Raw genomic sequence first — 15,674 nt, 5'->3', positions numbered from 1 at the left:
TTTTCTCAGCTACCGTTCGAGCAGAGTCGCTTCGATCTTATCCGCAGCCTATTGTGATTTGTCGTCCAAACACGTGTACTCGATCTAGCGGCGCTGAGTTGCGTAAAGCAAACTAGCTTGATCTTCAGGCGACAGGAAAAACATGTTGGGCAACCTTTATAGGTTTACAAGGTAGAGTGGCTCAATCGAGAATGGGTATCCATCGGAGCAATGCAGTTCACGTACGGTCTAGCACAGCTGTTCTGGTACGTAATGTAGTATGCAGGAAAAGTCATTCGAGATTGACCTTTAAAAGAACTAAACAATAAGAATTCACAAGGTTTGTAACGAAGTCAGTAAACTAACTCATATAACTAGAATAACCCGTAAGTCACACATGTCCCAATCATCATTGACTGGGGAATCTACGGGTCTGCTCAGAGCACTTTGATTGTTTTTACTGTAATTTGAGTGCGTTTGTATCCTGATTGCATGCATGCATGCATGCATGATTGCATTCGGACATTGTGTAATTTTTTCGGGCAAGAAGGTCACCGTCCCCCCTCACCCACTAAGTTCAAAGGTGCCCTTACACAGCTGCAAATAATCTGCACTTACCTTTTCAGTTTTAGACACTATGCGGCAGTCCAAATATTCCTAAACACCGAGGTTAATCCTGGATATCTACAGGCTCTGGGGTGTAGTAAAATCCTCGACGGAAAGCTTGCGCCCCTGGCTTGCGCAACTTATTGCAGACTGGGGGGGGGGGGGACAGGTGTGAAATCCTTGCCAGGGTAGTTTTTGATGTTCCGCGGAGCAAGGAGTTTATCCTTAATCTTTACGAATATTGTAACTCCGAGACAATGTCAAATGCTGAGAAGGTGAGTGGACGCTACAGTGGCAGAGCAAAATACGCGTAATCTGGATCTTTGATTTGTGCGCGCGATAGGCGACTTTAGACATGAGCACGAGATCGAGAACGTCTTTTCAATTCTAGTTTTTAGGCTTCACATTATCGCATCGCATACCCATCTCATCCTATGAGCTACCACTAACATGAAGAGCGAGGGCTCTGGAGACGTTGCTGGTTTGCCGGAGATTCGAAACAGCGGCTCGTTCTCATATCTCGTACTTTTACTCCAACCCTAAGGTCTCTAAATAAACGTTCGAGGTTTGAAACTGTAAATTATCGTAAAATGTTTTCCCCCGGTAGTACTGAGAACATATACAGTTGGACCACGCTGATTCGAACTCGGTCATTTCGTCCCCGTTATTTCGAACTCAAAACAATTTCCCCTGAATTTGCCCTTCAGTCATTTACTATCGGCTATTTGGGGCTCCCGCTAATTCGAACTGATTTTCGTTTCCCCTGAGAATTCAAAATAGCGGGGTTAAACTATGCATATGCTTGTGAAGATTTTAATAGCGAGAAAATGGTGTGGCCGATTCATCAACAATTCAAACTGGAGAAATCGTTATAAGCTTGGATCAGTCGCATTCTATATATCGCGCCCATTTCATTATTGAAACCTGATGGTTGAGGTACATGTGAAGGTGTAATAACAGTAATCGATATTTTCACGTTTGACTAGCCTCAGCCACTCCTGTACTAGCCACTGCGCATACAGTCAGTGCTATTCACGGTCATTTAGTCTCACCGGCGTGCTACTCAAGCTAAAATCCCTCTCTCGGTTTGTCGTACCGTTACTCGTTACGCTGTTAAGAAATGCTCTAGTGAATATGTAGATACGATTTTGTCCCCCAAGAGCCCTTTTCACGGTTACCTTCGCTCATTTGCATTACAATTAACTCTAGCATGTATGTGAGGCAATTTCGGGCTATTTTGTCTTCAGTGTGAACATGTTTCCTCTCTTTATCGTTGTACAAATAGCGAGTTCAAAGGCCTTAACTGTACTTAGATATACTTAGAGCACAGTTACAATAGGAAGCCCAGCAAACTTCAGAAGAGCAATTTAAGAACGACGCCAAGATTTATGTTAAATGGTCACCAACCGAGTGCAATTTTTTCTTTAAATTTGCGTTATTCAACTATGCATGAATTACGTTACGTTTCTGTTGGTTTAGTTGTTCAGACAGGATTAAACAGGTATTAAATTTTGTGCTCGGTCAAGGCCAGTAGAGAGAACAAAAAGTGAAAATAATAAGAAAGATATTGCCGGTGTTTCCATTTGCATTCTTTCAACTACAGCCTTACTGCGCACGAGATCACGGCAGGTCATACATCAAGCGCGTAGGAAGAAATACGTACGGGTTATTGACCAAGTGTGAGGTCAAGATGGCTGGATATTGGCCAAGTTCTTTTTTTTGCGTGTTTATCGAGCGAGACGGAGTCGAGGTCCATAAACACGCAAAAAAAGAACGAGGCCAATATCCAACCATCTTGATCGTACAAGCTTGGTCAATAAAGGATTTATTATATGGCTTTCGGGAAAATTTTTCTTGCGGGACAGGGCGGGTAGTCCCGAGTGGACAAGATAGCTCCATCTTGCCCGCTCGGGTAGCCAATCACAGCGCAGGATTTGATTCATCTTGCCCGCTCGCTCACGGAGCTGGCCATATAATAAATGTTGGCTATTGACCAAGCGTGAGGTCAAGATCATTGTATATTGGCCAAGTTTTTTTTGCGCGTTTATGGACCCGACTCCGTCCCTAAACACGCAAAAAAAAAAAAGATAAAAAAAACGACGAGGCCAATATCCAGCCATGTTGACCGAACAAGCTTGGTGAACAAAGGATTTATTATATGGAAAGATAACACTAATTTCTTGGGGGAAACGACACTCGGCAGTCAATAACAGCGCAGGATTCGGTTCATCAGTATCATCTTGCCCGATCACGAAGCTGCAATTGTAGCCATATAATAAAAGATAGGGCTTTACACCAGGTGCACTAACTTCGCCCGCAATTTACTCTATTCGCAAAAGAGATATAACTCGCTTAATGGACACCGGCTGTAAGGGCTGCATCCTATGCTGCACATAATGCCCTTCAAGTCATTTATTTTTTATTGTATTAATATTAGTATTAGTATAGTTTTTTAGCAGTGTCCCCTAAGGGACATAAGGTTTTTGACACTTTAATAAAGTTCTCACTCACTCACTCACAAAGAGACAGTGATTTTCTCCATTTTATTAAAAAAAAAAAAAAAGAAAAGAAAACATCTGTACATGAGAAGTTACAAATATTTCGCTACCGGATCTAAATTTCATTTAGGGGGGGTCTTATACCTTAAAAGTATATTTCTTATAAAATAACTCTGTTGGACAGTTTTGGTACCACGTTAAAGGACTTCGCAGCGTGACTTCGAAAATGAGTTTTACCAGGTCACACTACTGAAAAAGAAAGACCAAAAGGAGAAGAAATTTTACATTAGAAAAAAACGATTGTGTAGTCCTTGGAGTTTAAGCTCGACTAGTCGGACCTATAGTTTCTGTCAGTTGACATTGTTTTCCGACCATTCCTTGTTTCAGCGTGGTATATTGGAGCGGCTTAACTCCGGTGAGGTTTTAGTAGGAGATGGGGGACTGTGCTATGCTTTGGAAAAGCGTGGATATGTGAAAGCAGGACCTTGGACTCCCGAATGTACAGTGGAGCACCCAGAGGCAGGTCAGTTGTTTAGGAGAAGTCACAGATAGCTTAGTGTCTTTTTAACACTTTCTAGTTTCCTTCTTCCTTCCCTTCTATCTTTCTCCGTCCTTCCCATCTTCCTTCCTTCTTGCCATGAACAATCTGTCAATTTTGTTTCAGTTCGACAGCTGCATCGGGAATTCCAGCGAGCAGGAGCTGATGTCATTCAAGCATTTACATTCGCATTGGATGATGACTGGGAAGGTGATCAAGCTAAATATGGGGTGTGTATAATTATATCAATATGTCTGTCAGCAAGTCTAGATATCACTACACTAATGTGTAGAGACAGAGTTTAGCTTAGTAACAAAGTGTTAAATTGAATAGAACTGAATGTTTTAAATACAATAGAGGCTACAATTGCAAGATTGACAAGATTGCTTTGTGAGCACCAATAAAATTGTCTTTACATTTAACAACATGACAACACTTTGAAGTTATATGAAAGATAACAGACACAATAGTCTCCAAATAGTAATATTAATTTAAGGAAACAGCTGAGAAATGAAAAAAGCTCTTGCCTACGCGTACGGTTCATGCTTTTAACATTTCTTACATGTCTTAATTTTTATGGCTGCTTTATAATTCTGGCTTCTCTCCTGTTAACAATAATACTATTGTCACTTTTATCTTATGCTAGAATTTCCTTTCAGATCGCGAAAATAAACCAGGCAGCATGCGATCTTGCCAAAGAGGTGGCCAAGGAAGGCGGGGTGTATTTTGCTGGCTGCATCAATCAGACTGCTTTCCTGTATTCACAAGGTGCTGGAAAAGACGTGGTGATGAAGAAGTTTAGAGAACAAATCGAGATTTTTCTCCAAAACAATGTTGATTTGATTATTGCTGAGGTGAGCTGTCTTAAATTGCATCTCGTTTAAATTTAAATTTGACGACGATGGAAATGTACTCCAGTGTTTTGACTTCAGCATTGGAACCTATCGTAACACTCAATTTTTATTATTATTTCCCGAGAATTTGACGGTCAGAACTCCTTCAATTTGCTTTAAACTATTCAAGATTACCAAGAAAGCAACAAGTGATGAGCGCGTAATAAAGTTACTTTAAGTGTTATTCCTTACTTCATCTGACGACAGTTTGTGAACTTTGTGACCTGCATGTAATAATTTAAATTACTGTCTCTATCTGGGGATACCATTGCACTTTGATATACTTATCTTTCTAGACCTCTCTTTAAACATTAATTTCTTCAGCCATAACTGTTTTCTCTTCCCTCAGTTCTTTGCACACGTCGAGGAAGCTGAATGGGCAGCAGAAGTTTTAAAGTCCACAGGCAAACCAACGGCCATAACGCTATGTATTGGACCTCACGGTGATAAGAAAAATGTGTCAGCTGGAGAATGTGCTGTGAGGCTAGCAAGGGCAGGTACTGTGGAACAATCCAGTGTAGCTCACATAAATGAAACTGGAGATGGAACAGGGAGTAGAGGACAAGAGAGGACTGGTTCTAATAACCCAGCGATGCTGGGCAACCAAACATCGCATTAGCACCCAGCGAATTTGAAAATCACCGACGACTATTACGCCGCAAATTGTACAAAAGAATGAAAAGTTGCCACTGCTTTATACACAAGCAATCAAGGGAAAGACCAGAAATAAATCCCATGGGACTATCAATGTTTGCTTTTTGGCCGTCCTTATACCATTTATACTGCATTTCTGCCTCCACTTTGAATTTGCGAGCGAAAATAACCTCATCTCTAAAATCAATTTCACCGTTATTATAGGCTGTACACTCTTGATTGGGCCATCGGCGCATGAGACCGGCGTTTGAGTCGTATTTTTTGCCGTTTTCGCTCTTAAGTTCCTCAGATTCGAAAAGCCCAACCAGAACTCCAAACGAAAACACCCATCCAGTGCAAAGGAATAGGAAAACGAGCGCAAGCTCAGCACGTGCAAGATTAAATGAAACCGCATCTTTGTTCTGATTGGTCGGGAAACGTTGAACGGACTTCTAACGAGCCAATGAAAGTGCTACGCTGTCACGAAACCGAAGCAGACCCGAGACGCAGACGAGGGTTTGCATAACTTTCGAGGCGCAGTCGAGGGTTTGTATAGCTTTTGATAATTCTCACAATCCCCGGAGTGTTTAGATGAGTCTATGCATATACGAAAAAAAAGTGCTCTATTTCCTGTCGCAATCATGTTTACATGTTAGCCTTAGTTAGTTTATACGGGGTGATGCAGACCATGTATCTTGGTCAAATTGGAATTTTGAAGATGCTGGTTTTTGTGGAGGAAAACCGGAGCACCGGGGCAAAACCCTCGGAGCAAGGCTGGAACTAACAAAAAACCAAAAGCACATATGGCACCAGGCCCGAATCGAACCTGGACCACATTGCGTAAGGCGAGCACTCTCACCCCTGCGCCATCCATACTCCTTTCACAAGTTTAATTTGTTGTAATTTTTGTGTATTATTATTGTCATTAAGGGGCTGATATCATTGGTGTCAACTGTTGCTTCAGTCCCGACATCAGTTTACAGACCATTGGTTTAATGAAAGAGGCGTTAGACAAGGAAGGCCTCAAGCCTCATCTGATGATTCAACCGCTTTGTTATCATGCTCCAGATTACGCGAGAAATGGATATTTACCCGAAACCCCGTTTGGTGAGTTAGTTTTCCCTTCCCTATTGTAAAATTTCAGTTGACGGACGGTAGTCCAAATAAGCAGCTGAGCTTGCGTCTCATTATCGCCACAGGACAATCTCGACTTGAACGGTCTGTATTAGGAAAGAAAGTAAAACAAAAACCAAACTAAAATAAAATAACCCCCCCCCCCCCAAAAAAAAATACGCGTGCGCTTACTATATTTGTAGGACATGGTATAATGGCTCATATCCCATGATTGCTAAGCCAGTAAAAACTCTCGAATTGCATTATCCAATAATCCAGTAAAAAATTCAGTCGATTTGTTTTGTTTGTGGACTGAAATGGTTCCGGCAAATTAAACTTTTACAACAAACTCGCCTGGCTCGATTTTGTTAGCACAAGGGCACATCAATCTCTCATTTTTTTTTCTGTATGTTGTCTTGCGTCGTGTTACCATTTTCACGGTCTACAATCTCATCGTCTGAATTTCTCGATCAACAAGACCGAAAGAATTCTTTCGGTTCTTGCAAAATAAACAATATTTATTATTCACTTGTTTAGCTCTGGAGCCTCGTACACTAACTCGTTGGGATGTGCATAAGTACGCTCGGCGGGCCTATGATATGGGAGTGAGGTATATCGGAGGCTGCTGTGGCTTTGAGCCATACCACATCCGGGCTATTGCTGAAGAGGTAGGACTCATGAACAAATCATGTATGTTAACTCAATTAGCCACTCCCCCTAATGGGGCCCTTGGAGCCTGTGGAAAGAAACGATGAAAGAAATAAGGTAAATGAACATAACATGATTCAACAAGCAGATGGCAGGCAAGTTGCCTGTTTCCAAGCCTGGCCGAGGTACTACTAAAAACAACACCAGCTAGTGGTCCTAGTTGTCAAGACGGGACAAAAACTTGCGATGTCCGGATTTCAAGTCCAGTGTTCTAACCACTCGGCTAAGCTTCCTCTTTTTTTAAAGGAGGCAATTTGCACTCCACTTCAGAGAGCCGGGGAGTTCATTAGAGCTGAAATAATAACCGAACAACCTCTCCCCTTTTCCTCGCCCCACACATCCCTTGCTGTCTACAATTTACTCAAATGCAACACTATTTTGGGCCAAATTGACCGAACAAGCTTGGTTGATAAATGGTTTATCATATGGGATAAAGAACGCATGTACTTGCGGGGAACAGCGCATAATCTCGAGCGCCGGACAGGACAGCGCCATCGTGCTTGCTCGGTTAGCCAATCACAGCGCAGAATTTGGTTCATCTTTCCCGCTCATGAGGCAAACCATATAATAAACCAGTAATATTGCTTTTAATTTCAGCTTGCTCCAGAACGAGGAAGATTTCCTGCAGCTAGTGAAAAGCACAGTCCCTGGGGAGAGGCACTCAAACACCACGCAGTAGCTGAAGTCCGAGACAGGTAAGACTGGGGAGAGCTCTAGAGATCTCCACACGGCCTTTATGCAAATCAGAATTAACGTTTCTTTCGTGTACTCTTTTCAATCGCGATCGATGTTTAAAATGTGAATGAATGTTAAAATGTGCCAGCTCGTCAGCATCCAACTGCTAAGTCGTCTTAAGTCAAGACTGCTACATTTCAGTAAGAAATTCGTTGACAATAAGACATCGTTTATTCGCTTTCCCTCTATTTGTGATATAAATAAATAGCTACAAATTATACTCTAGACCTAATATTCCTTCCCTCTCTTTCTCTTTAAACGGAGATTATCATCATACACAAAGCCTATAGACTGACCAATGAGTGATTTCCTTATTTTCAGAGCTAATCGTGCCTATTGGGAGAATCTAAAACCAGCCAGCGGTCGTCCATTTTGCCCTTCGTTGAGTGGACCTGGACCACCCAGCCAACTACAATAAGCCGAGGAACTTTGTAAAACGAACCTTGCGAATTTTGCATTATAATTAATTACAATGTGCCTTTACTGTAGAGATGTAGAGTTTATGCATGCCAGTCACTTATAAGTCAATCAAATGTTTCTCTTCACTCGCTGCAAAGATCAAAGGTTACGGTAATTATCAGTTATCAGTCGGTCAACTTGATCTGAAGTCCTTCTCATCAATGTCTTACCCGCGCGATCACACTTGACAAGCAATCGGACATGAAAGCGGGGTACTGCTTTCTTCACCACTAACGGACCGTTTTAAAGCAACAATAATGACAATCTGTTCAAGAAAAACAAACAGACATTCAAACGTCGTATCATTTTGGAAAATCGAATCTAACAGCAAAGCTTACCCCCACCCTGCGCAGCGATCCACTGCGCAACAGCAACTTAAGTGTCAAAGCATCTTCCTCAATAACGAACTTTGCAAAATAGCGTTAGGATAAGATAAGATAAGATAAAATTTTATTGTACACTCCTTAAAAGGTTTTTCAGTGAACAATATAATACATGAGGTGAAAAAAGTACAAAGTGCACTAGTTATATATTATTTATGAAGTACACTCGGTGTGATCAAATCGACAATGCAATTCTTGGAAGAAGCGGTGGTGGGGGAAGGCGAGGGTGGTGTATAAGTGTAGAAGGTCCGATGTTTTTCTAACTGCGCATGAAGCTTCACCCACCATGAGCGATTTCGAAAGTTTTGGCGCGATCAAGTGCGCAGCTAGACGCTATTTACATCCTATCTTAGGGAGAGAAGGGTGTGGTACAAAAGATGGGTTGTTCCCAAGGCATAGTCCTGGAACGCGTGTAAACCGGCTGCGCGCAAACAAAATGATTTAAACAGAAGCTGTTTTGGGCAGCTTCTGAACGATCGAGTAGGTAACACCAGTTTTAGGGGAAGGGCGCGTTGGGGCGCAACGTCTGCGCTTTTTTTTTTTCCTCATTTAGGTTGGCGCCACCAGACGATTACATACATAGCATAGTTCCGGATTGCGCAACACAAGAAGATGCTGTGGTGCATTGTGCGAAAGGGTGTAAAACGTCAATCCCTCTGGCGGAGAAAAGTATCGCCTCGGGTCCAGGACTAATGTACTTGAGTTTTGGTAGCCTGCGAACAGGCTCCCGGCGGGGACGGAAAAAAATTTCGGCGAGCGCGAAACAGAAGAATTCGGAGAGCAAAGCGATCGGGGCGGGGACAGGTTCGTTTCGGACAGATTCGCTTCCTTCGGGCTCACCAGGGGCCTGTTCGCAGGCGAGAGTTGTGGAGTCAGCGAGAGGGTAAGGGCGAAAACACGCAAAGTTGCCACTATTTTCAGGGGGTGGGGGAGGGGTGTTTCGCAAAGTCAACGAAACACAAAGCGTCAGCAAATTATAAAGATGGCGTTGTTGTCGCTGTTGTTAATGATTTTATTAGCAGTCAGCTCGGCTTTGTCGGCTCGGATTGCTGGTTTCTGTGCCGTTGGAGGATCACAGTACATTAACACAAGACATACTCTGGAAGAACTAGCCAACAGAGGCCACGAGGTACACAATAGCAGGGATTGAAAAAAACTTGAATTCCAGCTTGCCCTTTGGACAAGCAGCTCTCAAATGTTGCTTGCCCGAATTGCGGTCGTTTCGCCAACGAGTCGTTTCGCCAACGTCTTAGGTCGATTCGCCAACGTCCTAAGTCGTTTCGCCAACGCCCTACCGGTCAATTCGCCAACGTCATATATCCAGTACTAACGAAAAAAAAAAAAGCTGCTTATTGATGTTTGGAATGCAATCCTGATCCTTGCGTGATCCTTGGGTCAAGAAATTTTAAGTCACTGCCAGTTTCGCTTGACTGACTGTAGATCAATTTGCATGTTTCTGATAGTTTCAGAAGCCGGCTCGTGGGTGCTACATCGCGGTAATTTTCACGGTGAAAATTGACTGCTGAATACCAAAGTCCGATGGCTTCCAAAAGTTTGATGGCTTCCAATTCGCGGATAATGCATTACGATGTAAATTAACATTATATCTTTTCCTTCTTCAAAAGCAAACAGAGTTTGTTTTCATTTTCCAGCCTTATAATCGAGTTAGAAATAAAATGGAACGTCAAGTAAATAACAACAGCAATTTTATTACAGTATATAGTATCAAATATTTACAAGCACAAAAATCCTATGAAACCTATTTACAAAACCTGATTGAAACCTATATTTATCTGAAACCAATTAATTTATCCTATTTACAGAGAAGTTCTAGTTCGCACGAGCTGGTCCGTTAAGCCGAGAACAAGTCTTGAGTAGTTGGGCGGCAGTATTTTCGTTGTTCTCGTACTTTTCCCAGCTTGCAAATAGCTTAGCCTGGATATTCCTAGTGACACTACGTTGAATTCGTTTAAGTTTATTGTCTGATACAAGCCTGATTGTCACGGCTGTAAGTTTTGCCTCCCTATCAAGCAAACCGCATTGTTCCCCCGCTCGGCGATTGAGTTATTGGTCCGGATCGGCTTGGTTTTGTCAATACTGTCGTCGTAAATAATGAGGTGCTCTTGCATGGAAAATAACTCTAGGTAAGGGAATGAAATAAATGACAGCACACACAAGTGAAGGTAAACTTTTATTTAGACGTTGGCGAATTGACCGGTAGGACGTTGGCGAAGCGACTTAGGACGTTGGCGAATCGACCTAAGACGTTGGCGAACGAGACGTTGGCGAAACGACCGGATACCGCACTCCTGGATAACTTTTGCACTGTCATGCAAGCTTGCTTTCTGCATTGCTGATTCTTGGGATGGTCCTAAAGAACGACTGATCGTTAAATTCTGTTTTCCGTCGATTATTTCTAAATTATCCATCATCTCGTTTGTAAAAGACAGGTGATCACTGATTTGGGATCATTGTTATGTTCTGTTATCAGCGATGTGTAGAGTTTGGCTAAGATTTTTCTTTCGAACGTCTCTGCAGGGCGTACGGAACCTTGACTCGGGCCGCACGCTGGCTCCTCTGAACAGAGTTTAATTATTTAATAATTAAGTTTGCATCTGTTTATAATCTTAAAAATACGAAAATTGGATTTTGGGGGTTCTGGCTTAAGCCTAAATAGGACATGTTGGGGGTCAACATATATACATAAGCTTACATAAACTTCACTTTATTTCAGTGTCTGTAAGATTAAGCTTGAAATTTGGCCTCATTTGCACCTGTCACCAAAATACCTGAGTATTCCGCCTGCACTGCCAAAACTATTTAATTTGCAGATAAGCTTATAACCATGATCAAAAGAGAAAACATTTAGAGATGATTTTATAATGAATAATTTCACTAACTCTCCCGTCTGATATTTTACTGCCAAAGAGGTTTCACTTTCTTGAACCATCATATCTCCCCCACCCATACTTTACCTCTTCGCATGTTAGTTTCAGAGTTTACCAAAAGTTCTTCTGCCAGGAAAAATATCACAGAAATGTAACTGCAGGATTACAACACATTGGGGGAGAGTATTCCATTACTGTTAGGCCTTGTTTACAAGGAGATCGGTAACCCAAGTGCTTGGGTTACCCTAGGAACAGGGGTATCCTAAGACTCCCAAATTTCTTCTTTTATTCATGAACACATTTTCAAGGCATGTATGTTAACCCTGGTGCTAGGAGTTCCTAGCTTAGCACTAGGTTTACCCCTGGGGAGGGTAGTACCAGAAAAGTTGGGTGGGGGTGTGTGTGTGGCCCGCTTCCCAAAACCCTTACCCTATTTATGACCAAAATTTGCAATTTCCCCTACCCTATTTATGACCTGACCAAAAATTTGAAACCCTATTTATGACCTCACCCTTAAATCAAAACCCTGTTTCAGACCTGCGTCATAATTAGTTCCCTAGTTCAGACCAATGTTAAATTACCGTAAACATAATTTGTGAAGGGCTTTTGTTGATTTTCTTTTTGATAATGATGAAAAAGTAAGTGGCTTCTTCTTAAAACATACCCATATCTAGGCTAGAGTGCAAAACATACCCTGTTTATGACCAAAATGGCCAAAATCAGCTAAAATTGATACCCTGTTTATGACCAAAACGGCTGAAAATCCGTACCATTTGGGGCCGCACATACCTATATAGCCCGTATCCCATATAAGGGAGTACCCCCCCCCCCCCCCCGGTTTACCCTAGCACCAGGGTTAATGCTCTGGCAAGGACAATTTCCTTTTAGCTCCAAGAAACAAAATATGTAACAACTACTGGTAAAACAAACCAATTTTGACTTAATAAACATCACATAGTAATTCAAAAAAGTTTTGCTTTGGATGGCAAAATTTTTGGAAAAAAAAAGGCCTTTTGCAATGAAATTTTCAAAATGATGTCAGTCACTAAAATATATTCTATTGCAGAATTGTTTATAAATTGTTTGGCCATTAAATTCATCCCAAGTCACAGAGAAATTACTGTCTGGGAGTTCAAGTGAGCTTAGAAATTGAAATGATTTCAGTGGAAATGATAAACTACACAATTCAAGTATAAACAAGTTTTGACAATAATTTATTATCTGTTGTGTATTTTATTTACCATGTTAACAAACGTGTGACAGGCCGCCATTTTCCCACGTAGTAGGGTAACCCTACCTGAGATATTGTGCTTGTAAAGGCAGGCTATCTTTGACCCTCTTGCTAGGGTAAGCCTAGCACTAGGGTTACCCTATCAGGTGCCACAGTCTTTTTTTCCCTTTTGTTACAGTTACCTTATTATAGGGAATTAACACTCGTGTTAATTAACATATTTGAAATTAATGTGACTTAAATTAACATGAATTGAAGGTAAGTTTGCTTCCCAATAAAGGAAATTAATGCGAGAGAGGGGGCAAAATTTCAAAATGAGGGAAAGTAGCGCGTCTGCTACACCAAAAAAAAAAGGATTTGTTGAAGTACAGTAAATGATTTACTAATGTGAAAGATTGATGTGAAATGTAAAGTGTGCAAATAAAATTTATTGTTTGGCTGTGTCAAGAATGTCTAGAGTGTGTCACAGATTTAGGGGAAAATAATGGTAATTAACGTCACGGAAATTAACGCACAACTTAATTAACAGCGTGGAAATTAACATTTATATAAATTAGCATGACAGCAAGTAAGGAAAATTTTAAAAATTCACGTTAATTTCACAAAGCATTAATTTCCTATAATGCAGTAACTTTTTGGATGAGCCCAAAGGTGAAGAATTTACCAAATATATTAAATTTACTGTACTGGAAAGATGTGCACAGGTTAACCTTCTTTATGGCAGTAATTGCTCTAAACTTTGCTGTGAATAGATTACACTGTAAATGATTTTATTACTTTTTCTCAATGATTTTAGCATTATTAGTACTTAAGGGCCTTGTGTAAATAAGTTTAATAATTTTAATTAGTTTAGCATTTTCTTTTTAGTACTTAAGGCTCTTGCTTAGTGTCCCCAATTAGTCCGCTAGGGCTAAATACATTTTACACTTAATTAAAGGTTCTTATCTTATCTTATCTTGGCGGAAAATTTGTCGGTTTCCTTGTTACAAAATAAATTTATAATATTGATACAAAGGGTTGACTAAGGATCAGGGTATTGTTGGAATTAAATGAAACATAAAATGTGCAACAAAAGAAATTTTTCTCTTTTTCTGACTTTTAGGTGGTGCTTGTTGTTCCCTCATCTCAGAAAATCAAACCCAGTGAGAAAGTGCCACACAAGATTTACCAAGTACCCTATGAACCTGGCTTCCATGAAGATGCCATGATACGGCTTGAATTTGAGGGAAATAAGTTACAACTGTTTTTGAAAATGGGTGAAGTGCTGCATGCTTTGTGTGAGAGTGTTTTCAACAGCACAGAGGTTCTCGAGGACCTGAAAGGCTTTGACCTCATTATTTATGACAGTCTTGCATCTTGTGCTGTATTGATTGGTGAACACCTTAGTATTCCTAGAGTTGAGATTTTGCCTGCTCCACCAAATGTTCCATTCTCTTTTAAGCACATGATACCAATGCCTGTCTCCTACGTTCCACAACTATTGACAGGATTTACTGACAAAATGACTTTTTTGGAACGTGTGATGAATTTAGGGGTTTACTTTGGTACAAAGCATTTTATACAGTTTGCATTTGAAAGACAAATGGATGCTCTTAAAGTCAAGTACAAAATCAAACCTGAACAAAGTTTTCATGAGGCTGCTGGTGATGTTGAACTTGTCATAATTACTGCAGATTTTGCTATAGAGTATCCACAACCCCTATTGCCAGGTATGAAATCTTCATTTGAAAGATTTGACGTAATAATAAATACTAACAATCATGTTAAGATTGAGCTCTTTACCAGTGATCAAATTGTGGTCAGAACATTCATGATATTCAAATAGTGCAGTTGCTTTGGAGTACTTTATTCCTAGCTTGTGGAGCTTTGAGAGGTCAAAAAACAGGAAACTCATTATTTCTATGGGAATGCTTACTTCACAGGATATGACAGGGGTAAATTAAAGTTTCTAGCACATGTCTGGCACAGAAAGAATTCTACCATCTGGTTTTTCCCTTTTAAGTAATAACAAAGGTAAAATGTTGTTGACACGATATTGTGATTACATTCTACAGGCAATGTCATGGTTGGACCACTGAATGTCAAAAAAGCGGCAAGGGCGCTCCCCCCTGATTTAGAAGAATTTGTCAGCAATTCAGGGGGCCATGGCTTTATCATTGTTTCCTTTGGTTCAAATGTGGCATCAGTTCTTCCAAAGACAGTGGTAGACATGTTAGCAACAGCATTTGGAAAGCTGAAACAGAGAGTTGTGTGGAGGCTTCAAGGTAGTGCGGCAGTTATTAATCAACCAAACAGTCAATTTTCAATCAGTCGATGAATTGGTTGGTGGGTGAATATGTCGGTCATTTAGTCTGTGGGTGGGTCTTTCAGATGGTGGTCAATCAGACATTGGGTTTGTTGATAATTTCTTTGGTTGATCGGTTAGTGAGTCTGTCAGTTTGCATGTGGGTTGGTGGTTGTACGTTTGCGTGAGACAAATCAGTTAATGTTATTAATAGTGTAACTTGATGGTTGACGTGCTGGACTCTGGATCAAGTGATCTGGGTTCAAGCCTTGGCCAGGGTCATTGCATTGTGTTCTTGGGCAAGACACTTTACTCTCACAGTGCCTCACTCCACCCAGGTGTAAAATGGGTACCAACAAACTTATTGCCAGGGGGTAACCCTGCAGTGGACAAGCATCCCATCAAGGGGGGAGTACAGATATTCCTAATCTCTTAGTATTGCAGAAACTGGGAGAAGCTTCAGCTGTATGAGCCACTTGGCCCAATGCAGACTTAATCTCCATCTTTATTTTTAGTGTATGTATTAAGTGTATGTTGAGTGTAATAGGGGGTTAGATTGCAATTGGGACACTAGTTCTGTGTCTTTCCTCCATACTATAATTTAGAATTTATTTGCTCATTTGAAGTTAGTTTTTTGTCTGTTTGAATTTATTTGTTCTTGTATTTTGGTGACAAACTCATTGAAACTAAACTTAACTATCTCACACTGTTTTTTTAGGTTTAAAC

General features: G+C 40.9%; 2 protein-coding genes across 4 annotated transcripts in view; both read left to right on the top strand.

The window, feature by feature from the left end:
* The first annotated feature begins 2,030 nt into the window (after positions 1-2,030).
* Positions 2,031-7,964, top strand: LOC145469306 (betaine--homocysteine S-methyltransferase 1-like). Its single transcript, XM_081452985.1, has 7 exons — positions 2,031-2,086; positions 3,287-3,606; positions 3,748-3,920; positions 4,125-4,475; positions 4,864-5,011; positions 6,078-6,254; positions 6,798-7,964. Exons 1-7 carry the CDS (start codon positions 2,031-2,033, stop codon positions 7,013-7,015), a joined length of 1,443 nt encoding a protein of 480 aa, XP_081309111.1. The 3' UTR covers positions 7,016-7,964.
* An 800-nt stretch (positions 7,965-8,764) lies between these two features.
* Positions 8,765-15,674, top strand: part of LOC145470859 (UDP-glucuronosyltransferase 2B31-like) — an 8,896-nt gene continuing 1,986 nt past the window's right edge. For 2 of the 3 annotated variants that reach the window (XM_081454737.1, XM_081454736.1), the window contains exons 1-3: positions 8,765-9,674; positions 13,767-14,373; positions 14,719-14,928. In XM_081454737.1, coding sequence (XP_081310863.1) covers positions 9,528-9,674; positions 13,767-14,373; positions 14,719-14,928 — 964 coding nt within the window. In that variant the 5' untranslated portion in view covers positions 8,765-9,527. Of the gene's footprint in view, positions 9,675-10,630; positions 10,690-13,766; positions 14,374-14,718; positions 14,929-15,674 lie in introns of those variants that run through there. The other variant, XM_081454738.1, reaches the window with a different exon arrangement.

The sequence above is a fragment of the Orbicella franksi genome, chromosome 15 (genome assembly GCF_964199315.1).
Source record: "Orbicella franksi chromosome 15, jaOrbFran1.1, whole genome shotgun sequence".
NCBI classification, from domain to species: Eukaryota; Metazoa; Cnidaria; class Anthozoa; order Scleractinia; family Merulinidae; genus Orbicella; species Orbicella franksi.
Note: the sequence above shows the minus strand (reverse complement) of the source record. Positions and strands in the feature narration are given on the sequence as shown.